The 19,836-nt window shown below is 35.1% G+C and overlaps 1 protein-coding gene across 1 annotated transcript in view; it reads right to left on the reverse strand.

The window, feature by feature from the left end:
* Positions 1-7,387: 7,387 nt before the first annotated feature.
* FBP2 (fructose-bisphosphatase 2) overlaps positions 7,388-19,836 on the reverse strand; it is a 90,184-nt gene continuing 77,735 nt past the window's right edge. Inside the window, exons 6-7 of the mRNA XM_074200834.1 lie at positions 14,164-14,283; positions 7,388-10,989 (exon numbers count right to left, since the gene is read on the reverse strand). Of these exons, the coding sequence (XP_074056935.1) occupies positions 10,783-10,989; positions 14,164-14,283 (327 nt within the window). The 3' untranslated portion in view covers positions 7,388-10,782. The remainder of the gene's footprint in view (positions 10,990-14,163; positions 14,284-19,836) is intronic.

Genomic DNA, 19,836 nt, shown 5'->3' on the forward strand with positions numbered 1-19,836 from the left:
ACTCACATTACAGATCCCTCCAAGAAAAAGAGAAGATTCAAAGAAGTTTTCAACTGTAGATATCATGGAGGATCTTCAGTGAAGGTCTGTCTCTTTGGGGGGAAAAGGGGAAGAAAAGTCCAGGAGGCGGAGAGCAGGGAAAGCTAGTAAGAGGCTTTTAGCCACAGTGTAATCCAGGTCCCAACAAGTTAATAATAGCAGAGGTTCCAGCAGCTGGTTAGCAAGCCAGCAGGGAGGATCCCAACCACAAACAAAGCCTGAACCCAGTAACACTGGGGTAGAAGACAGGACTAGGTCGGGAACAACCCTCCATTAAGTCAGAACCTGGACATAAAGGTAGAAGGGGGGGAACCTCTGCAAAGACAAGACCTGGATTGCACAGACAACATCTTGGCAACAACAGACCCCAGCCCCAGCAAAATAAAAGCTTGGATTTATACTCCATATACCCCAGGAACAGAACTACTACAATAAAGATGAACAAAAAAAGCTAAAAGAGCACTCACTATAGAAAGATACTTCACAGATAAAGATGACAGCAATGTCATGTCTGAGGAAAGCTGTGAAACATCACTTACAGAAGTATCAAAACTGTATAAATTGGACTCAAATTCAAAAGCTCATTGAAGAGCTTAAAAAAGAATTTAAAACCAAAGAAGAGAGGAAGAAGAAAAATGGAAAAAAAGAAATGAAAGTCATGCAGGAAAATTGTGAAAAGTTGACCAGAAAATTCAACACCTTTAAAAAGGAAACACAAAAGGTAATTTCAGAAAAATAAAATTCTAAAAACTAGAATTGATCAGTTAGAAACCAATGAATCTATAAGACTATAAGATTCCATCAAAAAAAAGACTGAAAAAATTGAAGAAAATGTAAAGTACCTTCTGGGAAAAAAATGAATGACCTGGAAAACAGATTCAGGAAAGACAATCGAGGAATCATTGAACTACTAGAAAGCCTGGACCAACCAAAGAACCTGGAAAAATATCATGCAGGAAATTATAAAGGAAAACTGCCCTAATCTACTAGAACAAGATAACAATACAACAATTGAAAGAATCCACAGAACACCTCCAGAAAGACTCCAGGATAAAAATTCCAAGGGCTGTAATAGCCAAATTCCAGAACCCTCAAATAAAAGAGAAAATATTGCAAACAGCAAAAAGAAAACAATTCAATCCAAAGGAACACAATTAGACTAACACATTGAAGGATGGGAAGCACTAGAATAACATATTTCAGAGGGCTAAGGACCTGGGATTACAACCCAGAATGTACTACCATGCAAAATTCAGCATATATTGTCAGGGAAAAAGATGATTGTTCAATGAAATACGGGACTTCCAGAATTTCCAGACACAAAGACCAGAACTGAACAGAGAATTCAATTGCCAAATACATGACTGAAGAGTTACATAAAAAAGTAAATGAAAAAGGGAACTGAAAAAAAAAACTTTTAAAGAAATGTTTCTCCCTAAAAAGGGAAGATATAACAATTTTAAATCATTAGAACATTACTTCTCTAAGGGTAATTAGAGGGTAGAATATAATTGAAGAGAATGAACCTAAAAGATATGGGTTTAATTGGACCTTGTCTCTCAATTGAAGAGGTCCAAGATCACATCACTATGTTTGAGATAAAAACCCCAGAAAAAAGCAGAAGTATCAACTTTAACTTAAGTATCTCATTATACTCTGATTGGCTTTAATCACAAGGTGCTAAATACCTTGTCTAATGAGGGCATCATAAGCTGCAAGGACCTGAGACAGTGTCTCTATTACTTTACAATCACTTGTAAAGTTCTCAGTGAGATCTCCAGAGTCTCCAAGTACTTAGAGATCTTCAAGATACCTTTCAGTTAATCAGATCAGGATGCTTCACTTAAAAAGGGGTTAAGTACCCTGGGTGGGGGTAAAGTGGGAGAGACAAAGGGCCTTGGTTTACTTGACAAGGTGTTAAGTATCCTGGAGGGGGGGAGGTAAAGTGGAAAAAGAAAATAGGCCGGGGGGAGGGGCACAAATGGTTCAAGAAATGATATGGCTTTGTTTTTTTTAACCATGAGAGGACTTCACTAGGAATGTTAACTCTTAATAGGGAATATTCCACTCAATATATTCCCACTTGGGTTTAAAAATCTAACTTAATCTACAGGGAAGGGGGGGAATGGGAAAGGGGAAGATAAGGGAAGAAGGGACTGATAAAAGAGAAGGGAAGGTATAAGTAAAAATAAAATGAAATTTGAATTTTTTTTTAAATAAATCAAAGGGGAAAGGTAGTAAAATTTTGGTGAGGAGGAATAAGAGAAAAGATAAATGGAGAAAGATAGCAAGCATGGAGGGAAATACAGAATTAGTAATCAACTAAATGTTAATAAAATGAATTCTCATTAAACAGAAACAGCAGAATTGATTTAAAACTAGAATCCTACAATATGTTGTTTACAAGAAACACATTTGAAGCAGAAAGATATACACAGGGTAAATGTAAAAGGTTGAAGCAAAATATATTATGCCTCAACTGAAGTAAAAAAATCTGGTGTTTTGATTCTAATCTCAGACAAAGTAAAAGCAAAAATCAGTCTTATTAAAAGGAATAATGAAAGACACTACATCTTCTTAAAAGGCACCATTGGAAATGAAGCTATATCATTATTGTGTGGGATAAAAATCCACTTAAAAAATATAGAAACTCTTCTGAGTAAAAAAGAAAGTTTATTTTGGCTTTTCTCCAGAAAAGGGCATACTCCAAGTCTCACAAAGGTAGTGAAGATCAAGGAGCTGCCCCAAGGTGACAGTCAAGCAAGATTATATGGCCTAGCATGATTACACCCCTCCCTAGCCCCCTCTCTTCCAACTTGATTAGTTAGGGTTTTCAGAGTTATAATCTCTACTAGAAAAATCTGCCCAGCAACAAAGAGAAGAATAAAATGTTTTCATAGACTATGACCTCACCATCCAGATGGTTGAGGGTATCAGAAGAAGATTTCTAATGACCTTTTGTTTTCTATTTAAATGAATTAATGTCTGAGTATGCAAGGTCTTCTTAGTACTTATCAAATAAGAGAAGGCAGTCTACTGTTCTCTCAGTCTATCATCAAATAGGTGGCTAACTAAGAATGCAAGGTCTCTTCTCTGGAAGTATTCCACTATTTCCCTCTCTAACAAAATCAGGGAATGCAAGTCCTCTCTCCCCTCTTTCTTCTAAGAATAGTCTGTTTTAATGATTTTTAACCCTGAGAGAACTTCACTAGGAATATTAACTCTTAAGAGGGAATATTCCACTCATTACTAAACATGTATGCACCTAGTGGGATAACTTCCAGATTCCTGGAGGAAAAGTTGAGTGAATTACAAGGAGAAATAGACAGCAAAACTTTAATAATGGGAGATCTCCCTCTCTCAGAACTAGATAAATCTAACAAAATAAACAAGAAGTTAAGAAAGCAAATGAAATCTTAGAAAACTTAGATACGATAGACCTCTAGACAAAATTTTCTGGGCAACAGAAAAGAGTATACATTTTTCTTGGCAGTACATGGCACCTTCACCACTCCTAGGACACAAAAACCTTAAAATCAAATGCAGAAAGGCAGAAATAATAAATACACACTTCTTAGATAATGATCCAATAAAAATTACATGTAATAAAGGATCAGGGAAAGATAAACCAAGAACTAACAGGAAATTAAATAACTTTATCTTAACTAATGGGTGGGTCAAACAGCAAATAATAGAAATGATCAATAATTATACCCAAGAAAATGATATTAATGAGACATTATAACAAAATTTATTGGATGTAGCCAAGGCAGTTTTGAAGGGAAACTTTATATCTCTAATTGCCTATATAAATAAAATGGAGAAAGAGGAGATCAATGAATTGGGTATACAACTAAAAAGCTAGAAAAAGAACAAATTAAACATCCCCAATTAAATACCAAACTAGAAATTCTGAAAATCAAGGGAGAAAGAAATAACATAGAAAGCAAAAACCCATTATCTCATAAATAAATCTAAGAGTTGGTTTTATGAAAAAGCTAATAAAATATACAAACCTCTGGTTAATATGATTTTTAAAAAAGAGAGATAACCAAATAACCAGTATCAAAATGAAAAGAATGAACTAACCACCAATAAGGAGGAAATTAAAGAGATAATTAAGAGCTACTTTGCCAAACTATATGCCAATAAATTGGACAACTTGAGTGAAATGGATGAATATTTATAAAAATACAAACTGCCCAGAATAATAGAAGAGGAAATAAATTACTTAAATAACTCTATTTCAGAAAAAGAAATTGAAGAAACCATCAATGAACTCCCTAAGAAAAAGTCTCCAGGTCCAGATGGATTTACAAGTGAATTCTACCAAACATTTAAGGAACAATTAACTCCTATTCTACATAAACTATTTAAAAAAATAGAAGAGGAAGGAGTTCTACCAAACTCTTTTTATGACACCAATATTGTGCTGCTACCTAAACCAGGAAGAACCAAAACAGACAAAATTATAGACCAATCTCCCTAATGAATATTGATGCAAAAATCTTAAATAAAATTTTAGCAATGAGACTACAGCAAGTTAATTACCAGGATAATACACCATCATCAGATTGGACTTACACCAGGCAGGTAGGGTTGGTTCAACATTAGGAAAACACTCAACATAAGCATATCAACAGTAAATCCAACAGAAATCATATGATTATCTCAATAGATACTGAAAAGCCTTTGATAAAATATAGCATCCATTCCTATTAAAAATACTAGAAAGTATAGGAATAAATAGTGTTTTCCTTAAAATAATAAATAGTATCTATTTAAATCCATCAGCAAATATTATATTTAATGGGAATAAATTCAGAGCATTTCCAATAAATTCAGGGGTAAAACAAGGATGCCCACTAGCACCATTACTATTCAATATAGTATTAGAAATGCTAGCAGTAGCAATAAGAGAGGAAAAAGAAATTGAAGGAATCAGAATAGGCAATGAGGAAGCAAAACTTTCACTCTTTGTGATGGTATACCTAGAGAACCCAAGATAATCATCTAAAAAACTCATTGAAACAATTAACACATTCAGCAAAGTAGCAGGATAAATAAATCCTCCTAAATCATCAGCATTTCTATATATGAACAACAAAGGCCAAGAACAAGAGATAGAAAGAAAAATTCCATTTAAAATAACTGTAGGTAACATTAAATACTTGGGAATCTACCTCTCAAGACAAGCCCAGAAACTGTATGAACACAATCATAAAGCTCTCCTCACCCAAATAAAGTAAATTTTAAATAATTGGAAAAATGTCAAATGCTCATGGTTAGGTCGAGCTAATACAATAAAAATGACAATTCTACCCAAATTAAATTACTTATCAGTGCCATGCCTATCAAACTACCAAATGAATTTTGTTACTACTTTTCTCTCTCTCTCTCTCTCTCTCTCTCTCTCTCTCTATATATATATATATATATATATATATATATATAATATATATATATGCATATGAAAAAAATGCTCCAAATCACTATTGATTAGAGAAATGCAAATTAAAACAACAATGAGGTATCATTTTACACCTATTAGATTAGCCCAGATGATAAAAAGGGAAGATGATTCATTTTGGAGAGGTTGTGGGAGGATTGATGCATTAGTGGTGGAGTGTGAATGAATCCAACCTTTTAGAGAGCAATATGGAACTATGCCCAAAGAGCAATAAAACTGTTCATACCCTTTGACCCAGCAATCCCAATTCTAGGATTATATCCAGAAGAAATTGTAAAAAATGGGAAATGTCCCATATGTTCCAAAATACTCATAGCAGCCCTTTTTGTAGTGGCAAAGAATTGGAAATTGAGGGGATGGCATCAATTGGTGAATGGTTAAACAAGTTATGGTATATGAATACTATGGAATATTATTGTTCTATAAGAAAAATAATATTCCATAGTATTATTGTTCTATAAGAAATGGTTGGACTCTAGAGAAGCATGGAATGACTTACAGGATCTGGTGCTGAGTGAAGGGAGTAGATCCAAGAGAACAATTTACACATCAGCATTATGAAATGAACAACTTTGATGGAAGCAACCCCTTTAGGCAGTATAGAGAGCTAGGACAACCGTATTTGACAGATTATGGATTATATTATCCCCAACCAGAGGGAAAAAAAAACAAAACAAAGCAAAATACACAAAAAAAATCCACCCTTACTGAATCTGATCGACACTTTATAAAAATTATCTTTTATGTATCTTTTTTCCTTAATCCTAATTCCTCATGCCAAAAACTACTATTTTGTAAATATGTTAAACAAAGTATGTATGTAAAATGCTAACCTGACTGTTCCCAAATGAGGGGGGAAGGGAGGGTGGAGGGAAACTTTGTAACTTGGAAATATACATGTACAAATGGATGGAAATAAATTTTAAAAAGAAAATTAAAAAAAAAGAAACCTTTTGGGATTTTCTTGGCAAGGATACTTGGAACAGTTTGCCATTTCCTTCTCTGGTTTATTTTACAGATAAGGAAACTGACAAACAGGGGTGCACAGCTAATAAGTGTCTGGGGCCATATTTTACTCAGGAAGATGAATACTCATGGTCCAGTGCTCTGTACACAGTACTACTTAGCTATTTCCTTTCATCTAAATAATATATCTCTAAAAGCACTTCTTTGCTCTGAAATTCTACTTGATTATATAAATCTGTAACCTACAACAGGACTTTATCTTTCAGAATACATTTCAAGACTTGGTTCAGATCCCAGGAGTTTTCCCTGATTCTACCACCAACTCTTAGCTAAAAATATTCTTCCCTGCTTCAAATTTTTTGACTCTTTGTCTCCCATCTTACCCTGCCTTGTACTATTCTTATCTGTGTGCTGCTCCCTGAAGACAGTTTGTCATTTTCATCCCCTAGATAGAATACAATGACTTACTCATAGTAGACACTTAATAAATTTTTATTGAATTGAATTGGACAAGTCTGAGCCCCCAACAGAAAAAAGACCAGAAATATTAAGGGAAAAGAAGTTTGAAGGGAAAATAATGGTTTTGTAATGTTGGCAACATTTCCTGTCTTTTTCTTTAAGATGCATAGAGTCATTTCCTTTGGAGACTCAGAAATCTATATAGAGTTTTGTCTGAATTGAGAAGAGCAAGGGATGCATGCACCTATAAGTTTTAGACTCCTACACACCCTCTTGTTTATTCCAACTCCTACCAGCAAAATAAAACACTGAGGAGCAATGAGTGCTGATCTAAGAGGGAATTGAACACGTTATTAATTTATAATTTAAACATATTATAATTTAATGTGATTATTATAATATGCTTATTTATACAAATAATATAAACATATTAGCTAATTCATAAGAGGCATTTAAAATTTATTTTCTAACATTGGTAGCTTCTTCTACACTGATATATCTCCCGTTGTCCCCCTTCCCACATCATTTTTTTCCTGCCAGGTACAGAAAGAACATGATATTTATGAAGGACATAGGATAGTAAGCAAATGAATTCTTATTGATTATGACACAATGTAAATTATTCCATATGGTCAAAAAGTAAAATGAAAAAATACTGATCTTATTTAATACTAAAGTATGGACATAAATTACAAACCACCAATTTAAAGAAACATTTGCAATGAATTATCTAATATACCCTAACCTTTGCTCCAAGCTATTTTTTCCAAGTAGCTTTTATAATGTGACTGCATCACAGGATCCTGTCATGCGCTTTCAGATTAGTTTACAAGAAGAAGATTGTCTTTGAACAGATTATCAGTCTTCCAAGAATGAAGTCTTATGATTATGACAGAGAAGCAACATAGTATAATTAGTTAGAAAATCTGATTTCTCACTAACTCACTGGGACCTTGGGTATTATTGTAAAGTGATTTAACTCAAACATTCTTTACTTCAGTTTTCTCAGTTTATGAAATGAGATAGTGAATCTTTTCCCCCTTCTGAGCTATTGTTCCAATAAATGAAATACTAGAGGTGAAAAGATTATAAATGTAATATTTTCTGAGGTCTTTGAAAGAAAGTTATTAAAGAAATCAAATGATATTAAGAGGAAGAAATGCAAAGCTATCGATGATCATATAAGGTGCTCTAAATCTCTAATAATTAGATAAATGTAAATCAAAATAATTCTATACACTCATCAAATTAAGTTGACAAAAAAAGGAAAATTTCAAATCCTGGAATAACAATGGGAAAAACAGGTAGATTAACACACTGTTGATGGAAGTATGAATTGGTACAGTCAGTTTGGAAAGCAATTTGGAGTTATGTTCAAGAAGTTATTAAATTGTGCAAAATTTTTGAACCTGGAATGCCCCCGTTAGGAAATCAGACAAAAAGAACCCTTACAAAAATATACAAACATAATATAGCAGCTCTTCTTGTGGCAAAGAATTAGAAACTGAACTCATTATTTAAGGAATGACTGAACAAGTTAAAATATGACAACTATCATTTATATAATGCCTTTGTACCAGATGTTTTAAAAATATTATCTCATTTGATTCTGGGAGGTAGGTACTAGTTTACAGTCAAAGAAACTGAGGCAAGCAAGTTAAATAATTTGCTCAGGGTTAAATATTAGTGTTCTAAGTTGCAGACTTTAGGGCCAGTGTTTTATCTAGGTCATTTAGTTGCCCTCTAAATGTGATGTAATGGTATTGTGTTTAAGAACTAATGAAAACGGGCAGCCAGGAGCACTGGCCCTTGAGTCAGGAGGATGTGTGTTCAAATCCACTCAGACACTTTATACTTAGCTATGTGACTTTGGGCAAGTCAGTTAACCCCATTGCCTTGCAAAAATCAAAAAGAAAAGAAAAAGGAATAATGAAAGATATGGTTTCAGAGAAACTGAAATGACTTATATGAACTGATAAAGAGTATAGTAAATAGAACCAGGAAACAATATACAATAACAACAATATTGTAAAGATAAACAACTTTCAAAAACTTGGAAACTCTCTCAATAAAATGACCAAACACAATTCCAAAAGACTCATGATAAAGTATATATGCCATTCACCCCCAGTCAGAGTACAGATTGAGGCATGTTTTTGGAAAATATGGTCAGTGGAGCAATTTATTTTACATTATTGTACATTTTTGTAATAGGTTGCCCCAGCCTGAGGGAAAGAATAACAGAGATTATGGACAAAAATTTATTTAAAAAAAAAAAAGAAATTGAATGATATAATGGGGAAATCCTGGATTTGGAGCTGGAGGGCCTGAATTAAAAATTCCCTCTCTGCTTTTTATTATTTATATGACTTTGAGGAAGTCCTTTCACCTCAGTTTTCTCCTCTTTGTAATGATGAGATTGGATAGGAAAATATTCTTCATTTTGGAATCAATTCCTGTCTCTGCCACTTACTTCCTCTGTGATGTGGGGGTAACTTCTCTGAGCCTCAGGTTTCTACTTTATAAAAGAGGTGGTTGGATTAGATGTTCTCTTATGTCCCTTTCCAGCTCAGCCTCGGCTCAGAAGTTTAGATGACTTTTATAAATTCGATGCTATAACTCCTATGAAATCATGTTCAAGCAAACTATAATTTCAAGGACAACAGCTTCCTCTCTTTTGACCCATGAGTGCTTGAGATTTGAGTTGAAGGTCAACTCATCCAAATCATAGGATCATAGACTTAGAGCTAAGAAATCATCCAGACCAACAACTTTTTTTATACATGAGGAAAATAGAACTCAGAGAAGTTAATTGGTTTGCCTAGGATTCCATAAGTAGTGAGGGTGAGGGTGAGGATTTGAAAAAAGTCATCTGCTGGAAGGTTGTGAGCTCTTTTACATTGCACCACATGACATTTAGAATATAAAAGAGAGAGGTCAAGAAGCAGTGAAAAAAGAGGCAGTCATTTTTAAAATGACTGACTCTGCCATTCAAGTCAAATTTTATTGGTCACTCAAGGTCAATACATGTTATTTGTGGTTCAGTCATGTCCACTCTTCATAACCCTATTGGGGTTTTTCTTGGTAAAGATACTAGAATAGTTTACCATTTCCTTCTTCAGCTCATTTTATAGTTGAGAAAACTGAAGCAAACTGGGTTGAGTGACTTTCTCAGGGTCACACAGTAAGTGGCTAAGGTCAGATGTGAACTCAGATCTTCCTGACTCCAGCCTTAGTGCTCTATCCACTGCACTACTTATCTACCTCTTTAAAAATATCACATTCAGAATTTGTCCTAAGCTGTTCATATGGAAAACCTGGAAGAAAAGGTTATATAATGCCTTTGTACCAGATGTTTTACAAGAGAATGTATTGACTACTTAAAATATATGTGTATATGCATATATCCATATGAATACAAACATGCATATATTCTTTCATTTTGTATGAAAAAAAATCCAGCCACAACATAGTAGGTCAGATTCAAATTTCAAAATCAATAGTAGTGAAATCTAAGAATGCTCTCATCCCTGTCAGTAATTGAATAGCTGCCAGCTGTTGCTGTTGTTTTTGCCTGTGTGTGTGTGTGTGTGTGTGTGTGTGTGTTAACAAATGTAGTATTTCAAATCTTGTTATTTCTCAGACACAACAGAAAGCAAGACAAAACTACCTTGTTTATTTTATTTTTAATCTTCTATCAAGATATTTCTTGTTTTTTTTATTATCTTTCTGTTCCAATGTACATATCAAGTTATCCTTGTTATCTTCATCAGATAATATGCATTCAGGCCAGTGCTGGACTTTGGGTAATTTGTAGGTTTTGAGAACAGAATGGAAACAAAGTAGAGTCAGCGTCCATCTTGGCCACTTTGCTGATGTTTCTGAACACAAGCCAAATATTCCTGCACATCATCTGGAGACCCGAGAATGAGAGGGACTCGCTGGTGAATGGTTTCTGGCTTCACTTCCAATATTGGCTGAGTGCCTGTGGTTGCTATGCCCCCTGCCTGTTCAATGATGAAGGCCATTGGGTTGCATTCATAAAGGAGACGAAGCTGTAGAAAAACACATCCATGACACATGGCAAAATCTGAATCTTTTTAAAAATACACAGTAGAATTAAAATTGTTCTACCTTCTTTGTCTCTTTAACTTTTTTATGAGAACTACCTGAAATTCGGCCCCAGGGAGAGATGGAGCTGCCAGTTGGCATTCATCTCAAATATCTTTAGATTCCCCACTAGTCCAGAGACCAATCAACCTGAGAAGAAATGATAGCACTCAGGACTTCTGCTCTTCATGCCTTTTGGGATATCTGCCTTCTAATTAGGATGCAGAAGTGAGCAACAAGTTCCCTGGCAAAATGTCATCTTGACCAATGCATTAAGATTTTCTTGTTCGAAATCTTACTGCAAAAATAAGCAAAATAACCTTTTTTCTGGGAAGAAAGATGGACCCTGGTTTAAAAGAAGCTAGCTTCTTTGTCTTCTTGGTCTTTTTTCCTATTGTGACTCTGTAGATGACATGTTTCTCCTTATTTAGCCTGATTTAATATCATGGTAAAATCATCTGAAAATTGTAGACTGAAAGCCTGAAAAGTTTGAGGAGAATCATATTTTTGAATTAAAGGTAGAAAAAAGAGGCACAGTGGGTAGAGTACCAGGTCATCATTATTAATTCAAATCTGATTTCAGCCATTTAATAACTGTGTGACCCTGGGCAATTCACTTAATCTGTTTGCCTCAGTTTCCTCATCAGTAAAACTGTAATAATGATAGCATTTACTCCCCAGGGTTGTCCTGAGGATTAAATGAGATAATAATTGTCAAAGTGCTTAGCACAGAACCAAGTACTTAGTAAACTCTTTTTAAATTGACCAGGTAAAAGAGGCCATTCTTTGCTTAATTTCTTATCTAGTCTTAATCACTGAATGGAGCCAAAATAAAACCTGGGAAAAACCTTAGCTTAAAAAAGCCAAGGCCATATGCAGTCATTTGCAAGTCATGGCATCACCTTCCTGATGTCATGGTCCTCTTCAAGAGTAAGGACAAACAATTACAACATAAATGTTATTAAATCAGAGATAAAAGTCTGAGGTAGACAGGAATACCTACCCTCAAGCAGTCATTCTAAAGGCTTTTATTTACACCCTATTTTCATGACTGACCAAAAAAATCTTGAAGTTTAGAAAACAAATCAGAAATGCTCACTAAAAACTAGATGGTTCTTGGTGGTTTATTGAAAGAGCAATTTTAAAAATTATGCTAAATGGGTGCATTTTCATAATTAGTCTTTAGGTAGGGAGTTACAATAATTTTCTTATTCTAAGTCAGAAAAAGACTTTGGATACACTCTGGCATTAGTGCAAAGGAAGTGCAAACTTAGAGCTTATAATCATTGCTTAACTGACTGTGTTCCAAAGAGTATCAAGTTGGAATAGGTGAATCTACTTTTGGAAAGGAAATATTTATATTCAGGACTCTAAGAACTGATAGATTGTCCTTGTAGGTGAGAAAAGTTTCTAAAGGTGTTTTCACAATCCAAGGGCTGGGCTGTGAAAGCCTTGCTTTTATAAATTATCTATAGCTTAAGATTCTGGATTTTGAGCTAAAAGTGTATTTATTAGCAGAGCATACTCTTCTTCTTATAGAGGACAGGCAATACCTTAGCTAAGCATTCCAGTTTAAGCCAGAAACTGGAAACTGAGAGAAGTTTCACAAACTTGTGCCCAGTGGAGGACTGCGTAGAAGAAAACATTAGTATCTATGAAAACAACCAAGCTGTTGTTGATCATCCTTTGAGAACCAATAACATCATAAAGGTGATGCCTTGACACTCATACATTAGATAAGAGTGAAGCACAATTTTGCAGAGTCATCAGCCTCACCCTGTCCTTCAGTGTCATCAAAGTTCAGTGGCAATACAAAGGTCGAGGCTACTGGTGATGGCCCATGATACTGCAGGTGATCTTAGTCTTTCTCAGTTAAGGTTTTTCACAGTTCTGTTTGTCAGAGGCCATGCCCATTTAATAACTGAGGTCTGGATGGCATTTGACACAAAGGATGACTCAATTTACCATCAGAGGGGAAGGCAGTAGAAGCTAGGGAGACCAGCAAAAGAATTTTGCAGAAGATGGGATCTGAACTGAATTATGAAATAAGCAAAACATTCTATGTATAGGGGGATGGAACATCTAATAAATAGACACAGATATGAGAGTTGCATATGATGTTCAAGAAATGATAAGTAAGCCATCTTAGATTATAAAATGCATGAATGTTCATGAAATATAAGAAGGCTGGGAAGATAGGGTCCAGCACACATCCTGTATATGTGTGCATTTTCCAGTGTGTTTATTAGGTGAGTACTTATTTTGGGAGATTATGTTCCAGCTGTATAGAGCAAATGTCCTATTATCACTTCCTTATACTATGCTATTTTGCTAAATCATTTACTTGGGATTGATTGAGTACTCTGAATAGCCCCAAAAAATGGTTATTTAATGATTTATAATTTTGATCAGGTTTATGAGTTTGAGCCCCTTAGATTACCATGAACCTGAAGGAGCTTGTCTAGGGGAGCCATGACTAAGGTAGAGGATCCCTCCAAGTGCTGAGTTAGCTAGATAGTTCAGTGGATAGAGCACAGGATTTGGTGAATAACAGCTATTAGCTACTAGAGAGGCAGAAAGACCTGAATTTAATTCTGCCTCAGACTTGCTAGTTGTGGGATACTGAGTAAGTCACTTAGCTTCTGTATCCCTTAATCCATTGGAGAAGGAAATAGCAAATCACTCTTGCCAGGAAAATCCCTTGAATATTATTGGTATTCTATGATGTGCAGGGTTACAAAGAATTGGACACAACTGAATGACTAAACAACACCACCACCAAATGCTATTTAGAAAAATGCTCAGCCAGGGAAGGAAATACCATTTCAGATTGCTAGGGATCAATGGAGGTAAAAACTTGTTCCACTCAAGCATCTGAGTTTAACCTTGAAGCTTAGGAAGAATTTCTTAAGCTATATGAAGGTAGATGAGAAAAGCATTCTAGACACAGTTCACCTCTCTGCCCTCCCTACACCCCCACTCCAGAATCTTGGTATTCACTGTTGAGTATTAACTATTTTTATTTCCCTATGACTTTTCTCTGTCAGAGATGCAAACATGTATGAAAGTTATCAAAAAGTCAGGGTAAACTGAAAAGGACACAAAGATCTGGGGTTTACCTTCCCTTTTGGACTCTTCTGATTTGCTGGGTACATGAAGATCCCTCCATAGACCAGGGTACGGTGAACATCAGCTACCATGGATCCGACATATCTGGCTCCATAAGGAGCACTACCATCCTAAAAGATGCAGAAAGAAAAAAAAATAATGCTGTTGTTACCAGTGGGCCTGACAATTACAGAAGTCAAGCCTTGCTTAGAACAACTCAGATTCCAAATGGGGTTGAGCCTTAGCTTTCCTAAGCCCAGAACCCCTGCCTTCTTTTCATTATACTCTGCCTTCTTCCCTATAGCTCCAAATAATTTAATAATAATAATTTATATTCATCTATGTAATAATACACAATAGTTTATCTAATAAATAATTGACATATTATATAAACTATGTAATGATAGTTTACATTAATTTTATGATATTTTATGATTTGTAAAGCACTTTTACAAACATTGTTTCAGTATATCCTCACTACAGTTCTGGGAAGAAGGTAGCACAGGTTTCATATCCCCATTTTATATTTTTATATTTAAATATATTTAAATATTTTTATATTTATATATTTATCCCTCTGAGACTCAGAGGGATTGTGACTTGTTTAAGGTAACATAGCTACAGATGGCAGAACCCAGATTTGAAATTAGGTCTCTGACTATAAGTGCTCTTTCCATTATACCACAATTGAAATAAATTGAATTGATGTGAAGGAAAGTAAATAAAACCATGAGATGAACATAAAAGTAATGGCATCTTATTACCCTATCAAGGAACAGCAATGCTAAAGACACAGCCTCATTGTCATGTTTGGCAGAATGGAAACTCTCTTAGAGCAGAGAGGCTGCTTTTCATTTTGCCTTTCATATCATCAGTGACACATTACACACACAGTGGTGTGAAGACAGGAAAGGACCACAACTCCCTCAGTGAAAGAGCTTAAAGATCAGGATTCACTTAAGTGAAAAACTCATGAATTGATCCCAGAGATATGAAAAAACTCATATTTAAATTCACAATCCTGCAAAATTCATATGAATTATAGATTGTAAACAGTTCATAAATTAACAGTTCACCCGGAGAGTCAATGAGCTAATATACAGGCTGAATAACAAAGGTTGAGGCTAAAATCCGGGAGCGGAAGGGGAAAAGGAGTAGGAAAACAGCTATGGAGAGATGACTGGGCTTAGACCTCTATGGATCCAGCCTGGAGTTGGGTTCACATGGGTAGTTTTAAGCCAGGAAAGTAATCACGCTGAAAGGATAGAGAAGCTTAGATCAATATAGATCTAGTCATAGGGAGCTGGGGCCATATATGTTCCAGCCACATGGCCAGGCCATATGAGTATGACTTAGAGACAGCCAGAGAACGAGTTCAGAAAGGAGAAAAGCAAGACGGAAGTGTCAAGCCCTCAACAGATGTCTATAGATACCTTTCCAGTAGGTGGGACAAGGTTGGTGCTTGAGGAATGGTTTAGTACCAGGTTTCTCCAATGGGTATGCCACAGGGGTGGCCCCCAAGTAATAGCTAAGGCAATACTCATTGTGCATGCATGATGATTTACATAGTAGATCCCAAAGGGATCCCAAAGGGCTTCACCTTTAAGTCCAGTGAGAGAAAGATTACATTATTTCCCTGTGCCCTTTCACATCTTCAGTCACATAATTAATTGCAAATTGTACTACGTACATTGTTTTGCAAAATTGCAAATTCTGAAAAAAAATTTCTATGTTACTTACAGTACCTATTCTTCTCTTGCCCAATGCCCTAATTGCCTAAATATCTGTTAGTATACAAACTTGCATGGAAATGCTTCTATCCTTGTTTGTCTGTTTGTGTAAAAAAAAGTAATAGAATGACAGGAAGGAATAGCTTCCTGAAATTCTTTTTTTCCTCAGAATTTGGAAACAAGTTTATTGTAAAATCAGCACCGTGTTCAGAGAATATTCTTTTTTATTATATAAATATTTTATTTGTTTTTCCAGTTACATACAACGATAGTTTCTGCCAATCAGTTTTTGCAAGATTTTGAGTTTTATAATTTTTCTTCCTCCCTCCTTTTCCCCCTCCTCCCAATAGAAAACAATCTCATATAGTTTGTACATGTGTAACTATGCTAAACAGAAATTGAAATTGAACCTGTTGTGAGAGAAGAATCAGATCCAAAAAGAAGAAAGAATACATTAGAGATAACAAAATTACATACTACATAAGACAACTTTTAAAATTTGAAGATAATAAGATTTGGTCTTCATTTAAATTCCACAATTCCTTTTCTGGATATGGATGGTATTCCCTATCCCAAATTCCCTAAGATTGTCCTTGATTATTGCCCTGATGGAGTGAGCAAGTCCATCAAAATTGATCATCACCCCATGTTGGTAGGGTGTATAATGTTCTTCTGGTTCTGCTCATCTCAATCATCATCAATTCATGGAAATCTTTCCAGGCTTTTCTGAAGTCCCACCCCTCATAATTTCTTAAAGAACAATAGTATCCCATCACACACACACACACACACACACACACACACACACACACATATGTGTGTATATATATATATATATATATATATATATATATATATATATATATATACCACAATTTGATGGGCATCCCCTCAATTTCCAATTTTTTTGCCACTACAAAAAGAACTGCTATAAATATTTTTGTACACATGGGATTTTTACCTTTTTCCATGATCTCTTCAGGATACAAACTCTGTAGTGGTATTGCTAGATCAATGGGTATGCCCTTTGGGTATAATTCCAAATTGCTCTACAGAAAGGTTGGATAAATTCACAACTCTACCAACAATTAATTAGTGTCCCACATTTCCACATCTCCTCCAACATTGATCACGATTGCTTCCTGAAATTCTTTTTTTTAAAGATTTTATTTATTTTGAATTTTACAATTTTTCCCCTAATCTTACTTCCCTCCCCCCACCCCCCACAGAAGGCAATTTGCCATTGTTTCCATAGTACACATTGATCCAAACAGAATGTGATGAGAGAGAAATCATATCCTTAAGGAAGAAACATAAAGTATAAGAGATAGCAAGATCAGACAATAAGATATCAGTTTTCCTTCCAAATTAAATGTAATAGTCCTTGGTCTTTATTCAGACTCCACAGTTCTTTCTCTGAATACAGCCCCAAATTGTCCTTGATTGTTGCACTGATGGAATGAGCAAGTCCATCAGGATTGATCATTGCCCCCATGTTGCTGTTAGGGTGAACAATATTTTTCTGGTTCTACTCATCTCACTCAGCATCAGTTCATGCAAATCCCTCTAGGCTTCCCTGAATTCCCATCCCTCCTGGTTTCTAATGGAACAGTAGTGCTCCATGACATACATATACCACAGTTTGTTAAGCCATTCTCCAACTGAAGGACATTTACTTGATTTCCAATTTTTTGCCACCACAAACAGGGCTGCTATGAATATATATATTTAGGTTTTTGCAAGGCAAATGGGGTTAAGTGGCTTGCCCAAGGCCACACAGCTAGGTAATTATTAAGTGTCTGAGACCGGATTTGAACCCAGGTACTCCTGACTTCAGGGCAGGTGCTTTATCCATTGTGCCACCTAGCCACCCCTTATGAATATTTTTGTACAAGTGATGTTTTTACCCTTTTTCATCATCTCTTCATGGTATAGACTTCCTGAATAGTATAGTAGTCTTCCTGAAATTCTTAATCTGGGACCCATGAACTTAATTTTTAAGGGGTGAGGGGAAAGCCTAGGTTTTATTAGTATACTCAATTTTAGGTTCCAGTTTCAGTGAAAACACGAATGATTATGAGGATTTTGATAAGGCATCTTGTAAGTAAAATTACATCAAAATGACAGAGAAATCATTCATTTACATATTGCAATCTTCTACATTTCTCTTAGGGAATGATTAAAGAAATGATTGATTCATAATCTTAAACTTCTTCCAACATTACAAAAGTTGAATCATAATCTCATACATTCCCCAAAGGAAAAAAAAATGCACCAAACAACTCTACAGGTAAAGTCAGGTTACAGATTAAATTACATTTAGAGGGCTCACAAATAGATTGAGGAGGAGATTTACATGTCACCAAGAAGTCAGGGAAAGTTGACATTCTTCCTTTTCTAATAAAGACTTAAAATTCTCAAGTAAATTTTTACATACCATGGGAAGGCTTTTGTTTAGCTTAGGTTAATATTAAAAGAGATATTTAGTTAACCAAAACTTGCAGGAATAGAATGTCCCTGAATCCCAAATAATAAAAGGAAATAAAAAATTTCCATAGCACCACCTGAGGGCTGAGCCATCATGAATGATTTCAGTTTTGTACACTTTATTGAGCAAGATAAAACCAAGACTATAAAGGATATGTTAGTTGCATTTCTTATGGATCAATTCATTATCCTTATTACCATTCCCTTATATATGATATATTCTCTCTTTAGAACAGGTCAGTTCAAGCTGTGGTTCTCCCAGCCCATTCAAAGAAGGCCCATGTCATGTTTGCTACTGTGCTTGTAGATGATGTGGGTTGCATTGTATTCATAAATGGATATTGAATTCTGAATATAGCCTTTTAGGGTGTTTTCCTTGGCAATTCAACCGAGAAGAGCTAAAAGATTGGAAATTTCTGGCTTTGGAAAGTTAACTTTTAATGGAGGATTAGTTTACCTTTTGTATTTTCCCCAGTTACATTTAAAACTTTGAAATCCATATTCTTTCCCTTCTTCCCACCCCACTCTTCTTCATTGAGAAAACAACTCATTTGATCTAGGTTAAAAATATGTAGTCTTGCAAAACATTACCATAATAGTCTTGTTGTGAGAGTAAACATAGCCCCTCCCACTCCCCCCCCAAAGAGAAACCTCAAGAAAAAGTAAAAAAAAAAAGTATGCTTCAATCTGTATTCAGATACCATCAGCTCCATCTTTGGGGATGATTACTATTCTTTATCATAAGTCCTTCGGAGTTGTCTTCGGTGACAGCATTGTTGAGAAAAGGTTAAGTTATTCACAACTGAGGATATTACAATAATGCTGTTATTTTGTATATAATACATTTCCCATTGCATCTGCTCATGTAAGTCTTTCCAGGTTTTACGAAGAGCATCTTGTTCATTTCTTATAGCAGAATAGCATCCCATCAAAATAATATATGACAATTTGTGCAGCTATTCCCTAACTGATGAGCATCTCCTCAATTCCAAGTTCCTTGCCACCAGAAAAGAGCAGCTATAAATATTCTTATTCATATAGGTCCTTTTCATTCCAGCTTTTTCTCTCTTTTGGAATTTAGACTCGGTAGTGGCATTACTCTGTTAAAGGGTAGGCATGATTTTATAGCCTGCTTTAGGCATAGTTCCAAATTGCTCTACAGAATTGATGAATCATTCTGGACCTCCTCCAATAGTGCATTAAGGTCTCATTCTACATCCTCTTCAACATTTGTCATTTTATCTTTTTTTCTATTAGTCAATCCAATAGGTATAAGGTAATACATTAGAATTTTTCTATTCTAACAATCAACGTTAGTTAGAACTTTTTTTAATGACCATAGAGAGCATTGATAACCTCATCTGAAAACTATTCACATCTTTTGATCTATTATCAATTGGAAAATAGCTCTTATTTTTTAATAAATTTGACTCAGTTCTCTATGATTGAGAAACAATGCCTTTATCA

This window comes from Macrotis lagotis, chromosome X, assembly GCF_037893015.1.
Source record: "Macrotis lagotis isolate mMagLag1 chromosome X, bilby.v1.9.chrom.fasta, whole genome shotgun sequence".
Lineage (NCBI taxonomy): Eukaryota > Metazoa > Chordata > Mammalia > Peramelemorphia > Peramelidae > Macrotis > Macrotis lagotis.